Consider the following 13,582-nt stretch of genomic DNA (forward strand, 5'->3'; position numbering starts at 1 on the left):
CGGTTGTCAGTTTCAGTAATTGCAAATATATATATAGTTTCACCATGGTCCATTTCAAAGATACATCTGATCCCGTGTTTTATATGGTTTCGCTAGTATTAGTGGATCAAAGCAAATAAGATCTTCAGCTTTATTCATAGCCGGCTAGGGTTCCTGATCAGCCGAAAGTAGAATTAGAAGTGCAGGACACCGAACGGTTTTTCTTCCATGTGAGGCATTCTTGGTAATTAAAGGAGAATTTGTATAGAATGACGTCAGTGGTACCAGTTATCCCGCCAATACCACAGCTGGATTTGATAACAATTGCATTATGACGTTGTTCAAAAGCGCACGTTATTTCATCGACAGAAAGGAAATTGAATAAATTCTTGATAATGCTGACATTGCCACAATGATTATTGGATTCACCAGGTGCATTGATGATGTTTATCAAGGACACATCTGATAATACGGATTCTCAAAAGCATTCAATTTGGCGACCGCGGAAAAAAAACCCTGTCCTGCTAATGTGTCTGATGTAAAAGCGTGATTACAACGCTTTTAACAACGGATTTACGCATTGTTACGGACAACGTCTTGGAGCCTCATTACATTTTTCAAACGCAATTTCCCTCATTTGTTTGGATTTCGCACAGATGTTAGCAAGGTTTGGTTATTTTTGGTGCTAAACACATATTCACATTAATCCTTAAGAATAACGTCAACAACGCAATTTTGCAGGTGCCGATGGTGGTACAGTTGTATTAGAAACCTTAACATTGTGGATGCCTGTTTTATCCTCATCATCGTCTACAGAGTGAGTTTGTTGTCCTTTATGTAGTTTGGAACTGCATCAATGTTGTCGTTTCTGGAAAATACCACATATGAGCACCTATGAAGTAATATTGTGGGACAGTTTACATGGCAAGTAAATACGCAACATGATCTTACTGCACCAATAATCGAGACAATGACCAAGGCCTACTGAGATGATATTTGACAGCTTAGAAGTGACTGTGGATTTATTGCTGCTAAGTAGTCATCAGGAACCCTCTGAAGAAATATTGCTTGACTATGCACACAATCCTATTGTACGTGCATATCACAATATGTGGTCGTACATGGACCGACATCAGAACATTCATAACGGTTCGCAAATGTCCCGCCTTCTTTCGTTACATTGTACTCGATTTATAACTTTTCCTTGGAACACCTCGAGTTGTATACACAGTCCAATGTCGATATACATTTTCCTGTACGTGTAGGTACCGCTGCAGCCGCTGGTTATCGATGTTATACTGTGAATAATTTCTGACAAGACTTTGCTGGTGGAAGGTGTGGATGGTCGAATGAAGGTTCTTGATGTGCCAATGGAAAATTCATATAGTAATTGAATCTGTTACGTTTTTAAATAATACTCTCACGTCACGATATGATGGTTGGCCTTAGCAAAAATCAGCGGGTTAAATAAAAAAAAACGTAATAAAAAAACTTGTGGGCTCACACTGAGACTTTCTCCAACAAAATTAACTTGAATTGTCCGAGTGTGGTTAATCCAATTCAAGCTTACAATTACAAATAATACCTCGGTGGCATTAAGCTCATCTATATCAGAGGTGATGAATTTGCAAAAGACAGATGTGGTATTTCCATTGCTTGTGGCGATTCAGCAATGTTACCTCAGCGTCTTCTGCAGCGGCATTATGGTCTGACGGAACTGCATTAGGAATGGCTCCAAAACAAGCAGTCGGGGAGAAAAGGCCTTCGCTTACCAGGAACAAGTTGTCCAATACCATCAGGCATCGATAAAAAGAACAATGACGAATTTCAGCATATTTAGTCGCTGTAGATGAAATTCGTTCCTTGCTGTTTGTGTTTAAAATTAGGTCTATCATTACATGTAAGTAATGGATTCTGACCGCGGTGATGAGGTTGGGGAAGTTAACAACAAGGTGATTGATGACCTATATAGGATGTCAGCATGGATGGTGATTTTTTTTTTCCACTTTTACCGAACATAGGATGCCGGCATGGATGGTGATTTTGTTCCACTTATCAAGATATATCTGCTTCAAAATGGTGTTACCTGACCCTCATATACACTGAAATAAAATCTTGTTCAAGGCCAAATAGAGGTTGACAGTTGGAACCTCCGTGATTTACAAACTTATAAATGCTATCGGTAGTCTTGCCCAGGCAACAACTATTAGTTATGGTGTGGCGGTCACTGCAACAAAAAACATAGGGACAATATCCATAGTATCGGCCGATTCTGATGGTGCTTGCCAATTAATTTCAATACGATTATGTTCACGAATACGTACTTATTCAGGACTTCTCGCGACAGCACAAAGTAGTCTGAATACAATTAGTAAACTGCATTCTGTGGCTATTGAGGATCAAATAATTAGCACTGTCAAGTTGAAGAGAGTGCTTTTCTTCCCCTTGAGCAAAAGATTAATATTTTAGACGTTCCGTGTGACTATTTTCAGCAGCAGCATTATTGTTTTCATTCAATTAAAACTAGGTCGAAAAAAAATCCTCTCAACGGCTCCCGCTTTTCCCTATTTGTCTTTGCCAATGCGTTCAGTTATAATTACTGGTTCGTTAACATTGACCAAATTCTGACCACCGCATGTATTTATGCGATACAAAATGTATGCATCGATCTAATTTAGGCGCAGGAATTTAGAATAGAAAGAATAATCCACTTTGCTCGTCAGAAGATTCTTCGCAGAGAAGAAACAAAAAACTTTTCAAACCACCTGGGCTGTTTCAACTATTGCATTGACCATAAGATTGACAAAGAATGTGAGAAGAAAAATGGCTCAACAGATTTGCAAATTCACGGTAAATCCCTGTGTCGTGAATATATGAGGTGGTACGAATGACAGCTCTCCGCATACATTCGAGGTATGACCCATATGACTGACCTAGAGGTTCGCATGCCGTTACTATTGTATTTACCCTAAGCAAAATTGACTTGATTGTATGAGACTGTGCTTATTATTCATAGCCAGTAGGGGAATTTGACGTCGAGTTACGTTCTCACCGATGGTAAATATGAAAATTTCAAGACAAAGGAAATTTCGGGTATTTTCAGCATGTACAAACTTCAAGACTTTGTTAGATAAAAGTAATGCAAAACATCATTTTGCGTGGCACCTAGTATATTTTACTAACAATCTGTGAAGGTCAAGGAATGCTTAATTTTTTTTTAATAAAAAAGGAAATTGTGGTAACAATACTCAGTCTATGAGTACGATTTTCATATTATCTTAAAATCTGACATGACACATGATCATAACCCCGTTAGAAATAAAAGAGATAAAAATATCTTATACTTACATGTACATATGAAGAAAGCAAATTATTGTTTTCAGATGACACCGCTCATCTCAAAGTGTCTGGATAGTTTGATTCAAAATGCGAGGACCCTGTCAGATGGAGGCAAGTCAGTAGAGATGAGGGAGTAAGTTATTAATGTCTTATTTAGTTTGCATGACATCGATTTTACTCGGATGTTACTTTTTCAGAGGGAAAGAAATTTTGATAAGCTGTTCTGTGTTCTGTTACTTTGCTACAAAGAAAACATTTAAATAAATATAATATAGGTCAACAAACTGAAAAGTCCACATTCATATTTACTGAAGACAATATATGTTCAAAACATATATTATTTAAGCTAAGCCCTAACTGTAAAAGATTCCCGGCCATAATATTTTTGTTTACACGCAACTTGAAAAACATAATGGAAACTTAACTAATGTAGATATGGCACATTTTCAAAAATGCTAAAATTATGTGACTAGTTATAAGGTAGATCATAAAGATGCAATATTTGGTCTTGTTCCAACCGTCCAATTGGAAATAAATACGTTTTGGTATTAATCAAACCGTGTAACTGGAAAGGAAAAAGCTTTTACTGTTATTGAAACCGTTTAAGTAATTGGAACGAATTAATTGTTACAGATTATTTGGAGCCTTTACTATGGACACTATCTGCTGCACAGGATTTGGACTGCAGGTCGAATCCCAGAATAACCCGGATGATCCATTTGTAAAGAATGCGAAGAAAGCCTTAAATATAAGCGTAGGAAATGTAAAGTTTTTACTTGCTGGTATGTTGAACTTTAGACACCTAGGGTGCAAGCCGGCGCTGCATCTCAAATAATTTGGAAAGTTTTTATCTCGTTTGAGATACGTAGGTATTACTTTATGCTGCCGTATCTGTTGTATTATGTTGGCGATATCTCAAACACACTGGAACACCTCGGTACATTAAAGATACCGTGGACAATGTACCTAACCACCAGTGGCACAGAACCAACGCAACCACGTATGACCAATTCTATCTGCCGAACTGTTACGATTCATGGCTTACTGGGCCCTGACCACAAACTAATGGCTTTCATATACAGGCTCATAAATCTCTCTCTCTCTCTCTCAGCGTGGCCGAGTGGTCTAAAGCGCTCTCCGTTACGGATCACTGCCATCTCACCTGTCTGCGTGGGTTCTAGTCTAGGATTCGGCCAATGTGGTTATGTGAGAAAGGTTACCAGTAGCTTCTCGTGGGTCGGTGGTTATTCCGTGGGTTTTCTCGGGTTCTTCCTCCACCATTAATACTGGCCGCCATGCATAGCCTATCGTGCGCTGAAAAATGGTGTCAAACCCCACAACAACTCTCTCTCTCTCTCTCTCTCTCTCTCTCTCTCCCCCCCCCCCCATAATAATCACTCACTAAGTGCAATAACCTATTCTGGTTCCTGAAAACTGTTCATAAAGGTGCAAGACCTGTGTTACCCGTGCTCTTAAGTTCAGTGAGACATTTTAAAATCCCGACCTCCGTCAAGGGAATTGCATTAATATTCGTCACCGGCAGTCAAAATTCTACTTTCAGCCATGTTTCCGGAGTTGCAGACTTTTATCAGAGAGATTCCCATATTGGATCAAGAAGCAATCGACTTTTTCATACAAGCAACAAAGTCAGCATTGGCGGATAGGCGAGAAACGAAATCGGGGGTAGGCAAAATATTAATAATTAGAAAAAACATGTTTGATATCGTCACGAAATGGGTGGATTTTTATTTATTGCAGCTCACCTGTAAAAGGGGAACACGTGAATATATGGTACTGCACTGCATCAATCATGCGGCATGCATTGTTTGTTTGGGCGTTATGTTGTGCTTTGATGGCTTCCTTAGCAAACATTTGACTTCAACAGCAACCAGAGGGAACATGTATTTTTAACACAAAATCTATTTCAAAGCACAGAATCATGTTGATCAGGTCTTGCGGGAGTGTTTCTAAATATACGCTCTTAAAAGCCTTGCTCTTTGGTGGCATCCCTGGCAATCGTTTGACTTCAGTATCAAGAGGAGATGAATGTGTTTTTGACATCCTCCTCCAAAGACCCTGAGCAACTGTTTGTCGACCAAACTCTGTAGCAGTGTTTTCTAAGACGTTTTTTACTAAAGTTATGTTTTCTGGGTTCTCTTGTAACCATGTGTATGTAGTGTACACTTTGTCAATCTCTACGAATTCTATTCATATCTCATCCGTAACTTAGGTATTCCATATCTAGCTTGTAACCTTGTTAACTCGAACATGTAGAAAATGATTGTGTCCAACGCTGCTATGTTGATCGTGTTCAGCTATATCTAAGCTGATGTCAATACACAGAAGTAAAAAGAAACAAAAGGATCGCTTCCTACATTCTTAAAATTCAAATCGGCCATTAGACTGTCATTCCCTTACCGGAACTGATTTCCAAATTGCAATGTGCCTGTATCTTACACTTAAGATTTTGTCGTGCAGAAGATATGGGTCGCTGTGTTACTGTAAATGGTCTACGCAGCATGGTGAAAAATTTCAAATTTTGCGATACAGGAGCCAAGATGAGTTCTTGCTCCTCAACAGCTATAGTTTCTTTTTATCAGAGCTACAACGACTTCCTCCAGCTAATGATAAACGCCCACCAAGAGGAACGAACAGATGCTGACGATGGCGAGGAAAGGAATTTTGGATTTGATGCCTACAAAAAGCGAGGTATCTTGTTTTCGTGTTTAATGCTCGTGTTATTTAACTTCTGGTTACCAAACTCTGCAAGCGAAATTCCTTTTAATTCTAAATTTATTGCATGCCCAAGTATATCGTGTATTTAAATGTTGAACATAAAAATGGTATATTAAAAAATAAACAGAACGACAGTTGTTCTTTAAATATCAAAGATTCATTTATATTTCTTATTAATGCGAGAGTGCTGCGACGATAAAATAAATATAAAATATAAGCAATAAGTCCAAAATACTTATAAAAGTTAGCAGAAACATGTACATAATGTACATGTTTCTGCTAACTTTTATAAGTATTTTGGACTTATTGCTTATATTTTATATGATACGTAATTAGTGTAGAACTTGCTCAATAGTATAGAGCCATGGTGTTTGGAGCATGCTAACTAAGTTATCATCTGTTTATTACTTCAGAGATTTAATGGATCATTGTCTTTATATGATAAGCCCAAATGTAAGCGATCTAAAGTTTAACTGTGTTCTGTAAATTCCATTAAAACTAGATGGAAAGCGTTAAAAATACATATACGTGAGCCATTATAGTTCATTCGGTGGAGCATTGGACTTTTAATCAGAGGTAGCGGGTTAGATACATGTCCAGGCCAGCCTGGGTCGGCTTCCTCGGTGTGTCCTTGGGAAAGGCACTTAGCTTTCATATCCTACGGATGATATAACAAATAACGTGCTGAAAATGTCATTAAAAAGCAAACAACAGCAACAACTATTTGAATGTATGCATCTTCTCTACTGAAAATCAGAAAATATGTCGAGGTGAAACGTCTAAATGTTGCAGCCGCAGTAGCTCCGTTGTCGGAGTAAAGGACTTCTCATTCAAGGGCCGTTGGTTGAATACATGCCTGGGACAGCCCGTGTCCGCTGCATTGGTATATCCTTGGAAAAAATATTCAATTCGCATTTCATTGGTATGATATGGTCAAAAATGTGTTAAAAGTGCCATTAAAACCAGCAAAAACAAAAACAAAGTACTTAATATTGCAACAAACTTTGAATGTAGCTGCATGTTCGCAGTGATTCACGTCAAATCGGCTGTAGTGTTTGTCGGCGGTACATTGGTGTGAAATATTTGGAAGTTAGACTGGCAGGTTGTGGAGCTGGCGGGACGTCAGTTTGTTGAACACATATCCTAATAAAATGTTTTCAACTACTGTTTTACTTGCAGGTATGACGGATGCGGAAGTTCTAGCTAATGCAATCATATTTTTCCTTGCTGCCTACGATACGACATCAAATTTTCTGACTTTTGCATCATATTGCCTGGCTACCAATCAAGACGTACAGGATCGCCTACGGACTGAAATCAACAAAGAACTTGGCAAGGTAAATTTCTTGATGAAGTGCAATATAGTCCGTGTTTGATTTATTGATTGACAGTATTAAACATTTAAAAAAATAAAAATTAGGAAACTTAAGTGTATAGAGACACTCGATCATTTTTTTCTAACCAAACTGCATAAAACCACATCTAACTTGAAGTAAGGTTATTTTTAGCAAAGGAGATAAAAATTTACAATCATCGTTATCCTATTGCACTTTCTGATTTTGACCAGATTTTATATGCTTCACATTTATGTAAAAACTTTACATAAAATAGATCAAATTACCTTATAAGAATTCTCTCTGAAAAATCTAGAGACTGATTTGAAACAAATTTGAGTGGGACTCATCCCAGCTAGGTCTTTCAACCCAGATTCACTGGTCAACTACTGCCACATTTACTTTTCTTAGGCGAACGTAAGCCAGACGAATGATCTCAGACTCACTTTGTGCCTGTTTAATTAACGCCTTTAGCTTCTTGCCCGTACATGGTTCGGGTAAAAAGGAATTATCCGTGTCGTGTGGTGGGACGTTCGTGTTCCCTGAACGCTTTTTTATCTCTCACATCATGACTGAGTTTTACAAAGCGTAACATTGAATGCATTTATTATTTCAGAGCAAACCAACCTACGACAACGTCTTCAATTTAACTTACCTGGATATGACTGTGAACGAGACTCTACGAATGTATTCTCCCGCACAGAGGTACGTTTATACATAGTCACTCCTTATATGATAATTAAAAACACTATAACCATTCTGCATTATAAGTTTGAAACACGGAATCGGACCCAATCTCGTAACTATTTTATTATAAACTCCAACTTAAACTCTGTGTCCTCTTTTTAAAATTTCTAATAATAGTTAGCGTAAAGATCATAAAATTCGTACCACATTAATGGTGTTTTCTGATTTTCGAGTCTGTAATTGCTTCCAATTATATATATAAACAGCGTAACATTCAAGAGAAGAACTGATTTCTAAATATTTACTGCAGAATCAATATGGATGGAATTAAGTTTCCTCAATATCAAATCTATAAACGTTCCTAGTTGACAGCAGTCATTGCCTTAAACTCTAATACCAGATCTATCTCAACTCACCTACGAGAACAAACTTCAACGAAATCAGTACTTCGAAGTCAATGTGAACTTATAGTAAATGGTTCTAATTACACTGATGATCTGGGTACTGCAATCCGACTAAACCTGGATGTTGTACTAGTATTTCCCAATCACGTGATAATTTTACTGAGTCTAACATTTATAAACTTATTGTTGCCAGAAATTGAAATGGCACCAGATCATTTTAATTTCAATATTCTCTGTCATTACCTTATCTGATACCGCTCCGGTGGCCCAGTAGTTAGAGCGTCCGCCCCGGATGTAGGAGGTCGTGTGTTCGAACCCCGGCCGAGTCATACCAAAGACTTCTAAAAATGATAATGTACTAACAGATGCCTCGCTATGCGCTCAGCATTAAGAGGTTAGTGTAAGGACTGGTAGGCCTGGTGTCAGGATAATGTACCTGGGTGGGACATCATGCTACATGTCTGCGGCATGATGCCCTAGTGCTAGACATCACTTTAAACTGACACACTGCAGACATAGCGATATGACTGGAAAATTGTTAAAGCTAGATTAAAAATCTAAGTCACACACATAAACACGCACAGACACCTCTTATCTGATACTATCAACATTATCAATGAAATTGACACTAATAAATTGGCTGTTCTTGATGGAATTGAATCCCCAGATGTTCAAACTTCGGCTTTTCAATCTATGACTCATTGAAAGAAATAATTAACTTTAGTAATAACAACAGATAGATTTCTAGTCATTCAGATTAGCCAACGTATTCCCATTTCATCAAGGAAATATAAAGAATGAAATTATCGACAATTTATTTGTTCTATCTGTGCTTTCAACAAGTACTGGAAAAAAAAAACATCAGTAATCATCTGTTCATATAGCCAAACTAATACCAACTCCTCCGTATGTCACAATCACGGTGCCGACAAATAATATTCATGGCAAACTGACTTGACGAAACATATAGTCAGTGACTTCTAGCGATTTAATACAGCGAACGTACCTGTTCATTCATCATTGATTTTAAAGAAACATTCCATTTAGTTGACCATTCGGTGCTCATTAAGAAACTATAAGACTACAAGTTTTCTCCAAAACTCATTTATTTGGTTCATGTCTAATCTCACAAACTACAGGTTGTTTGTACGGGTAAATATTTTAATAAATTTGGAGTATGCGCATTTTTTTATAGCGCCCCGTTTTAAGGATTTATTAGATGTTTGTGATTACTTGTTTGATTATGGGATGTAGGTTCTGAGGAAATATTCCCAGATCAAAATAGTTAGCCAGTTGATATAAGCAAACGTCACGAAGTGAAGTGTTAGTGAATTTCCGTGATGCCATGGTTTACTTTTGGTGAATTCAGGTCAGAGCCGCGTGAGTGTCCTCGTAGTTCAATAGTTCCTGTTAAAGTCTAGTTGTGTACAATTACAGGTGCAGTAGTTATGATTGGAATAAACGAGGACTGTTTCCATGGTGGTAAGTGTGATGCAAAGTTACAGGCGAAATGTAGATTAAAACCATGATTCGACTGACCTTACGTGACGTAGTAAAAAAAGTTCCCTGTATTAGTTGGTTGAGTAGTATAGTTTAATGCGTGAAATGCTGACGGTACGTTACGGATAGTTAATGAAAAGAAACCATTTAGTTGTGCGGTTGATAGAGAATCGGGAAGTTGTGATATCTGTCGTCTTGTATTGATTAGAGTAAAAATATTTATAGAGTGGACACGTTGGACTTTCCAGTTTACAACAGTAGTTCTATAGAGGTCTTTGGAATTAGGGGAAACGTATGACTTCTATTGGAATCGCGCCAGGGTTTGACATTGCTAGGTCAAGTAAACCACATGGATTGTTACAATATATTTCCAATTCAAGTCATATTTTAATTGATGTTCGTCAAGGCCCTATATTAGGGCCTCTTCGTTTCTGTTGTTTATCAATGACTTGGCATTGTATCAACTGCACTCCAATACTTTTCTTTTGGATGACGATTCTACACTTCACACATTTATCAAATCTTTCATCTCCACTGAAAATAGACTTCAAATCGACCTAACAAAATATATGAGGCTGGTATCAACAACACAGAATGCTTATTGATGCATTTATAATGAAGTTTATTACAATCGGAAAAAGGCAGCGCATGTACACTAATGGCTGCACATACAAAAATACATTTATTTTAAAGGAATCATGATATATACATCTCTAACGCATCTTCCTCCAGATTATAGATCTAACCTAATTCAAGCAAGATAATCATATGCTGAGTGTAATCTCTGATCTACAACTAATAACGAACTCCATATTCCGGGGTTGACAACCAAACATTTCAAAAGTTCTTTTACTGTATCAGCAACCACCTTTCGTAAATCCTTACTTTAGGGGAAGCCGAGTCAAATTCACCTTTCCTTCCAAGCCTTACTGTAGAATATCATTATATCATTTCTTCACTGAATGAAATTATTTTGTAAAGTTCCCCCCCCCCCCCGAATTATCGTATTGTATCCAGATAAGCTGAAACGTGTATACCTGTATTGTATGTTGTGTATATCTTTACTGTATGTTGTGTATACCAGTATTGTATGTTGTTCATATGTTGACCACTATAGTTTCATATATGTTTCCATGTCAATCTGTATGATAGTGACTTATTTATATCAATAGCGTGTAAAACGTTGAGGATCACTTGACAGATAGGTCTCTCGTGACAGAATGTGTTATCCTTGTTAAATAAAAATTATTATTTATTATTATATCCTTATATAAATATAAATGCACAATGCTTTGATCGTGGTGTCCAGGTGCAGTCCTTGGCCTTCTTGTTGCTTTCTATATTATAACAGCTCTTTAATAACTACGTTATATCACGATAACGATTAAACACAGCTCCTACGAGCTGTAAGATATGATTAGGCAAGATGTTTATTTATTACTCCTTAATATGTTTCTATTCATTAGAGAGTAAGTTTAGCTGGCCAATAATGTTTATACTTCTGGCACAAGTTCATCACGTGCCTTTGTATAAAAAAAACGTCGAGGTTTACTTATCTGTGCATCGTATGTCTGTACCTATTTTGTTTAACTTTTTGACATTGCACATTTCAACAAGGCTTTCATGATGGTCACTAATGAAGTCGTATAGGTACCGCTTTGGATAAGAAAGATTTGGGAGTTTGGTTGCTCTATGATAAATTAAGTATAAAGAAAAAAGAAAAGTCAGTAAAGCTGCACACATCTTTCAGCAAAGTATTAAATATCTGAGAATGAAATACATTTGAGAAACAAATTTTTTTTAGGTATTGATAAATTCAATTAAAGACGTAAGTAGACTTCGCGGAGCATATATGGGTTTGCAGTCCGTTGTAAGATCCAATTGACAGTTTATATGAGCAAGTCAAGAAGTACATCAAAAAAGTAATTTGGACCAAGTTAGGTTATGTGTCAAAGAGGTAATTGGGGCCAAGTACTTTTCTGAGAAAAGATTATCTCCTTACATGCATCAACATTATAGCCCTGAGTAGACCTGAGTTCTGTCTTTATTCAAGTTGGATACAAACCTCTATGCAACAAGTTCAAAACAAATGGCTTCAGCACAAATACGATGAATATGACAATGACCCCAGACAGTTTCAGGTCTATATTTGATCCAATGTGTGTTTCAATTCCAGACTTAGTAGAATGGCCATTCTGGACACCACCCTTTGCGGCGTCAAAATTCCAAAGGGGCTGGATGTTTCCGTCTCTATTCAAAGTCTGCATTATGATACGAAATATTGGGAAAATCCGCAAAAATTCGATCCGGAAAGGTAATTTAATAGAACCTTTTTAAGAAGTAATTGTATATCTGGACAGGTACTTTATTGTACTTTTTAAGACGTACTTGTCAATGCAGACAGATAAGCTATAGTACTTTTCAAGACGTATTTGCCGGCGCGACCAGTTATAGAACTTTTTAAGATGTAATTCTCTATCCAGTAAGATAACTAAAAGTACTTTTTGAAACGATATTGTTAAAAAAAATTCACGTTATGTCAGAAACGACGTTTTATTCTTGTTCTTATTGTTGTCGACAACGTTCACATCCACCTTCACTTTACGCTAATACTTCGCGCGAACATTCATGAAATGAAACTTAAGGTGACAGGTCTGTAAGTTGTTCACACTGTACTTGTACAGCCTGTAAGGATCTTTGTATATTACACATTGATGAGGTAGCTCAGAGTAGTGTAACTACAGGCCCGCGGGTCATTTTGTTTTTGTTTTTTTTTGTTGTCCACGCTTGGCCATGCAAAAGGTCAGGTCTATAATTATAGTATAATTATAATTAATATAATTAATTATAGTATAATTACTATCACACACACACACACACATATATAGGGCCCACGAACTTTACTTGTTTGGTCCATGTGGCCCACGGTGTTGAAGATGTTGGACTCCCCTGAAATAGGTTAATATTGACCCCACTACATATTAATTTTAATGACCGCTATGTATCACAGTTGGAGTAGATTACTGAGGACCACTACATATCACAGATTGAAGAAGTAGGTTACTGAGAATTACTTTTACGCCCTTGGTATATATAGTGATGACAATGCATTCTTTCATCTTAAATTCTTTTCTTAAGCAATGATGAAGTTAAAATTACTTGTTTTATTATTCTAATCAAGGCATAAAAATTTAGCGTTCATATCCATCTCTTCATCAAGTACAAGAATGAATCTTGATAGGTGCAATAGTCATAAGAACACTATATATATTCGAAAAGTAGGTCACAATAACTATGTCCACGTTCCACGATTGTTTGTGGTTTTTTTGTATCTGCTTATTGCCTGTCTTAAATTCAGTTTAGCTCATTTTGCATTCATATATTTTGTCAAATATTTTTTTCCATTCAAAAGCGTTCATAATGTTATTGGTTTGGATAATCCACATCACTTAAGTAGAATTATCTTGAATGGAAATAAAATTCATTTTGATAAAATGATTGCTTATTTGTCATACACATAAATCATGGAACTGCTCTTAGGGAAAAAAATGTTATATTCTTTTCGTGACCGCTCGAGGCATCTGATGTGTACGCTATATCCGT

General features: G+C 36.9%; 1 protein-coding gene across 1 annotated transcript in view; it reads left to right on the forward strand.

The window, feature by feature from the left end:
• The window catches only part of LOC149785626 (cytochrome P450 3A24-like), a 44,451-nt gene that overhangs the window by 23,628 nt on the left and 7,241 nt on the right, over nucleotides 1-13,582 (forward strand). The window contains exons 6-12 of the mRNA XM_089979443.1: nucleotides 3,363-3,451; nucleotides 3,952-4,100; nucleotides 4,880-5,001; nucleotides 5,919-6,027; nucleotides 7,234-7,391; nucleotides 8,005-8,093; nucleotides 12,156-12,293. Coding sequence (XP_089835569.1) covers nucleotides 3,363-3,451; nucleotides 3,952-4,100; nucleotides 4,880-5,001; nucleotides 5,919-6,027; nucleotides 7,234-7,391; nucleotides 8,005-8,093; nucleotides 12,156-12,293 — 854 coding nt within the window. The remainder of the gene's footprint in view (nucleotides 1-3,362; nucleotides 3,452-3,951; nucleotides 4,101-4,879; nucleotides 5,002-5,918; nucleotides 6,028-7,233; nucleotides 7,392-8,004; nucleotides 8,094-12,155; nucleotides 12,294-13,582) is intronic.

Source organism: Sinohyriopsis cumingii, chromosome 13, assembly GCF_028554795.1.
Source record: "Sinohyriopsis cumingii isolate HCF-2022 chromosome 13, ASM2855479v2, whole genome shotgun sequence".
In the NCBI taxonomy this organism is placed as follows: Eukaryota; Metazoa; Mollusca; class Bivalvia; order Unionida; family Unionidae; genus Sinohyriopsis; species Sinohyriopsis cumingii.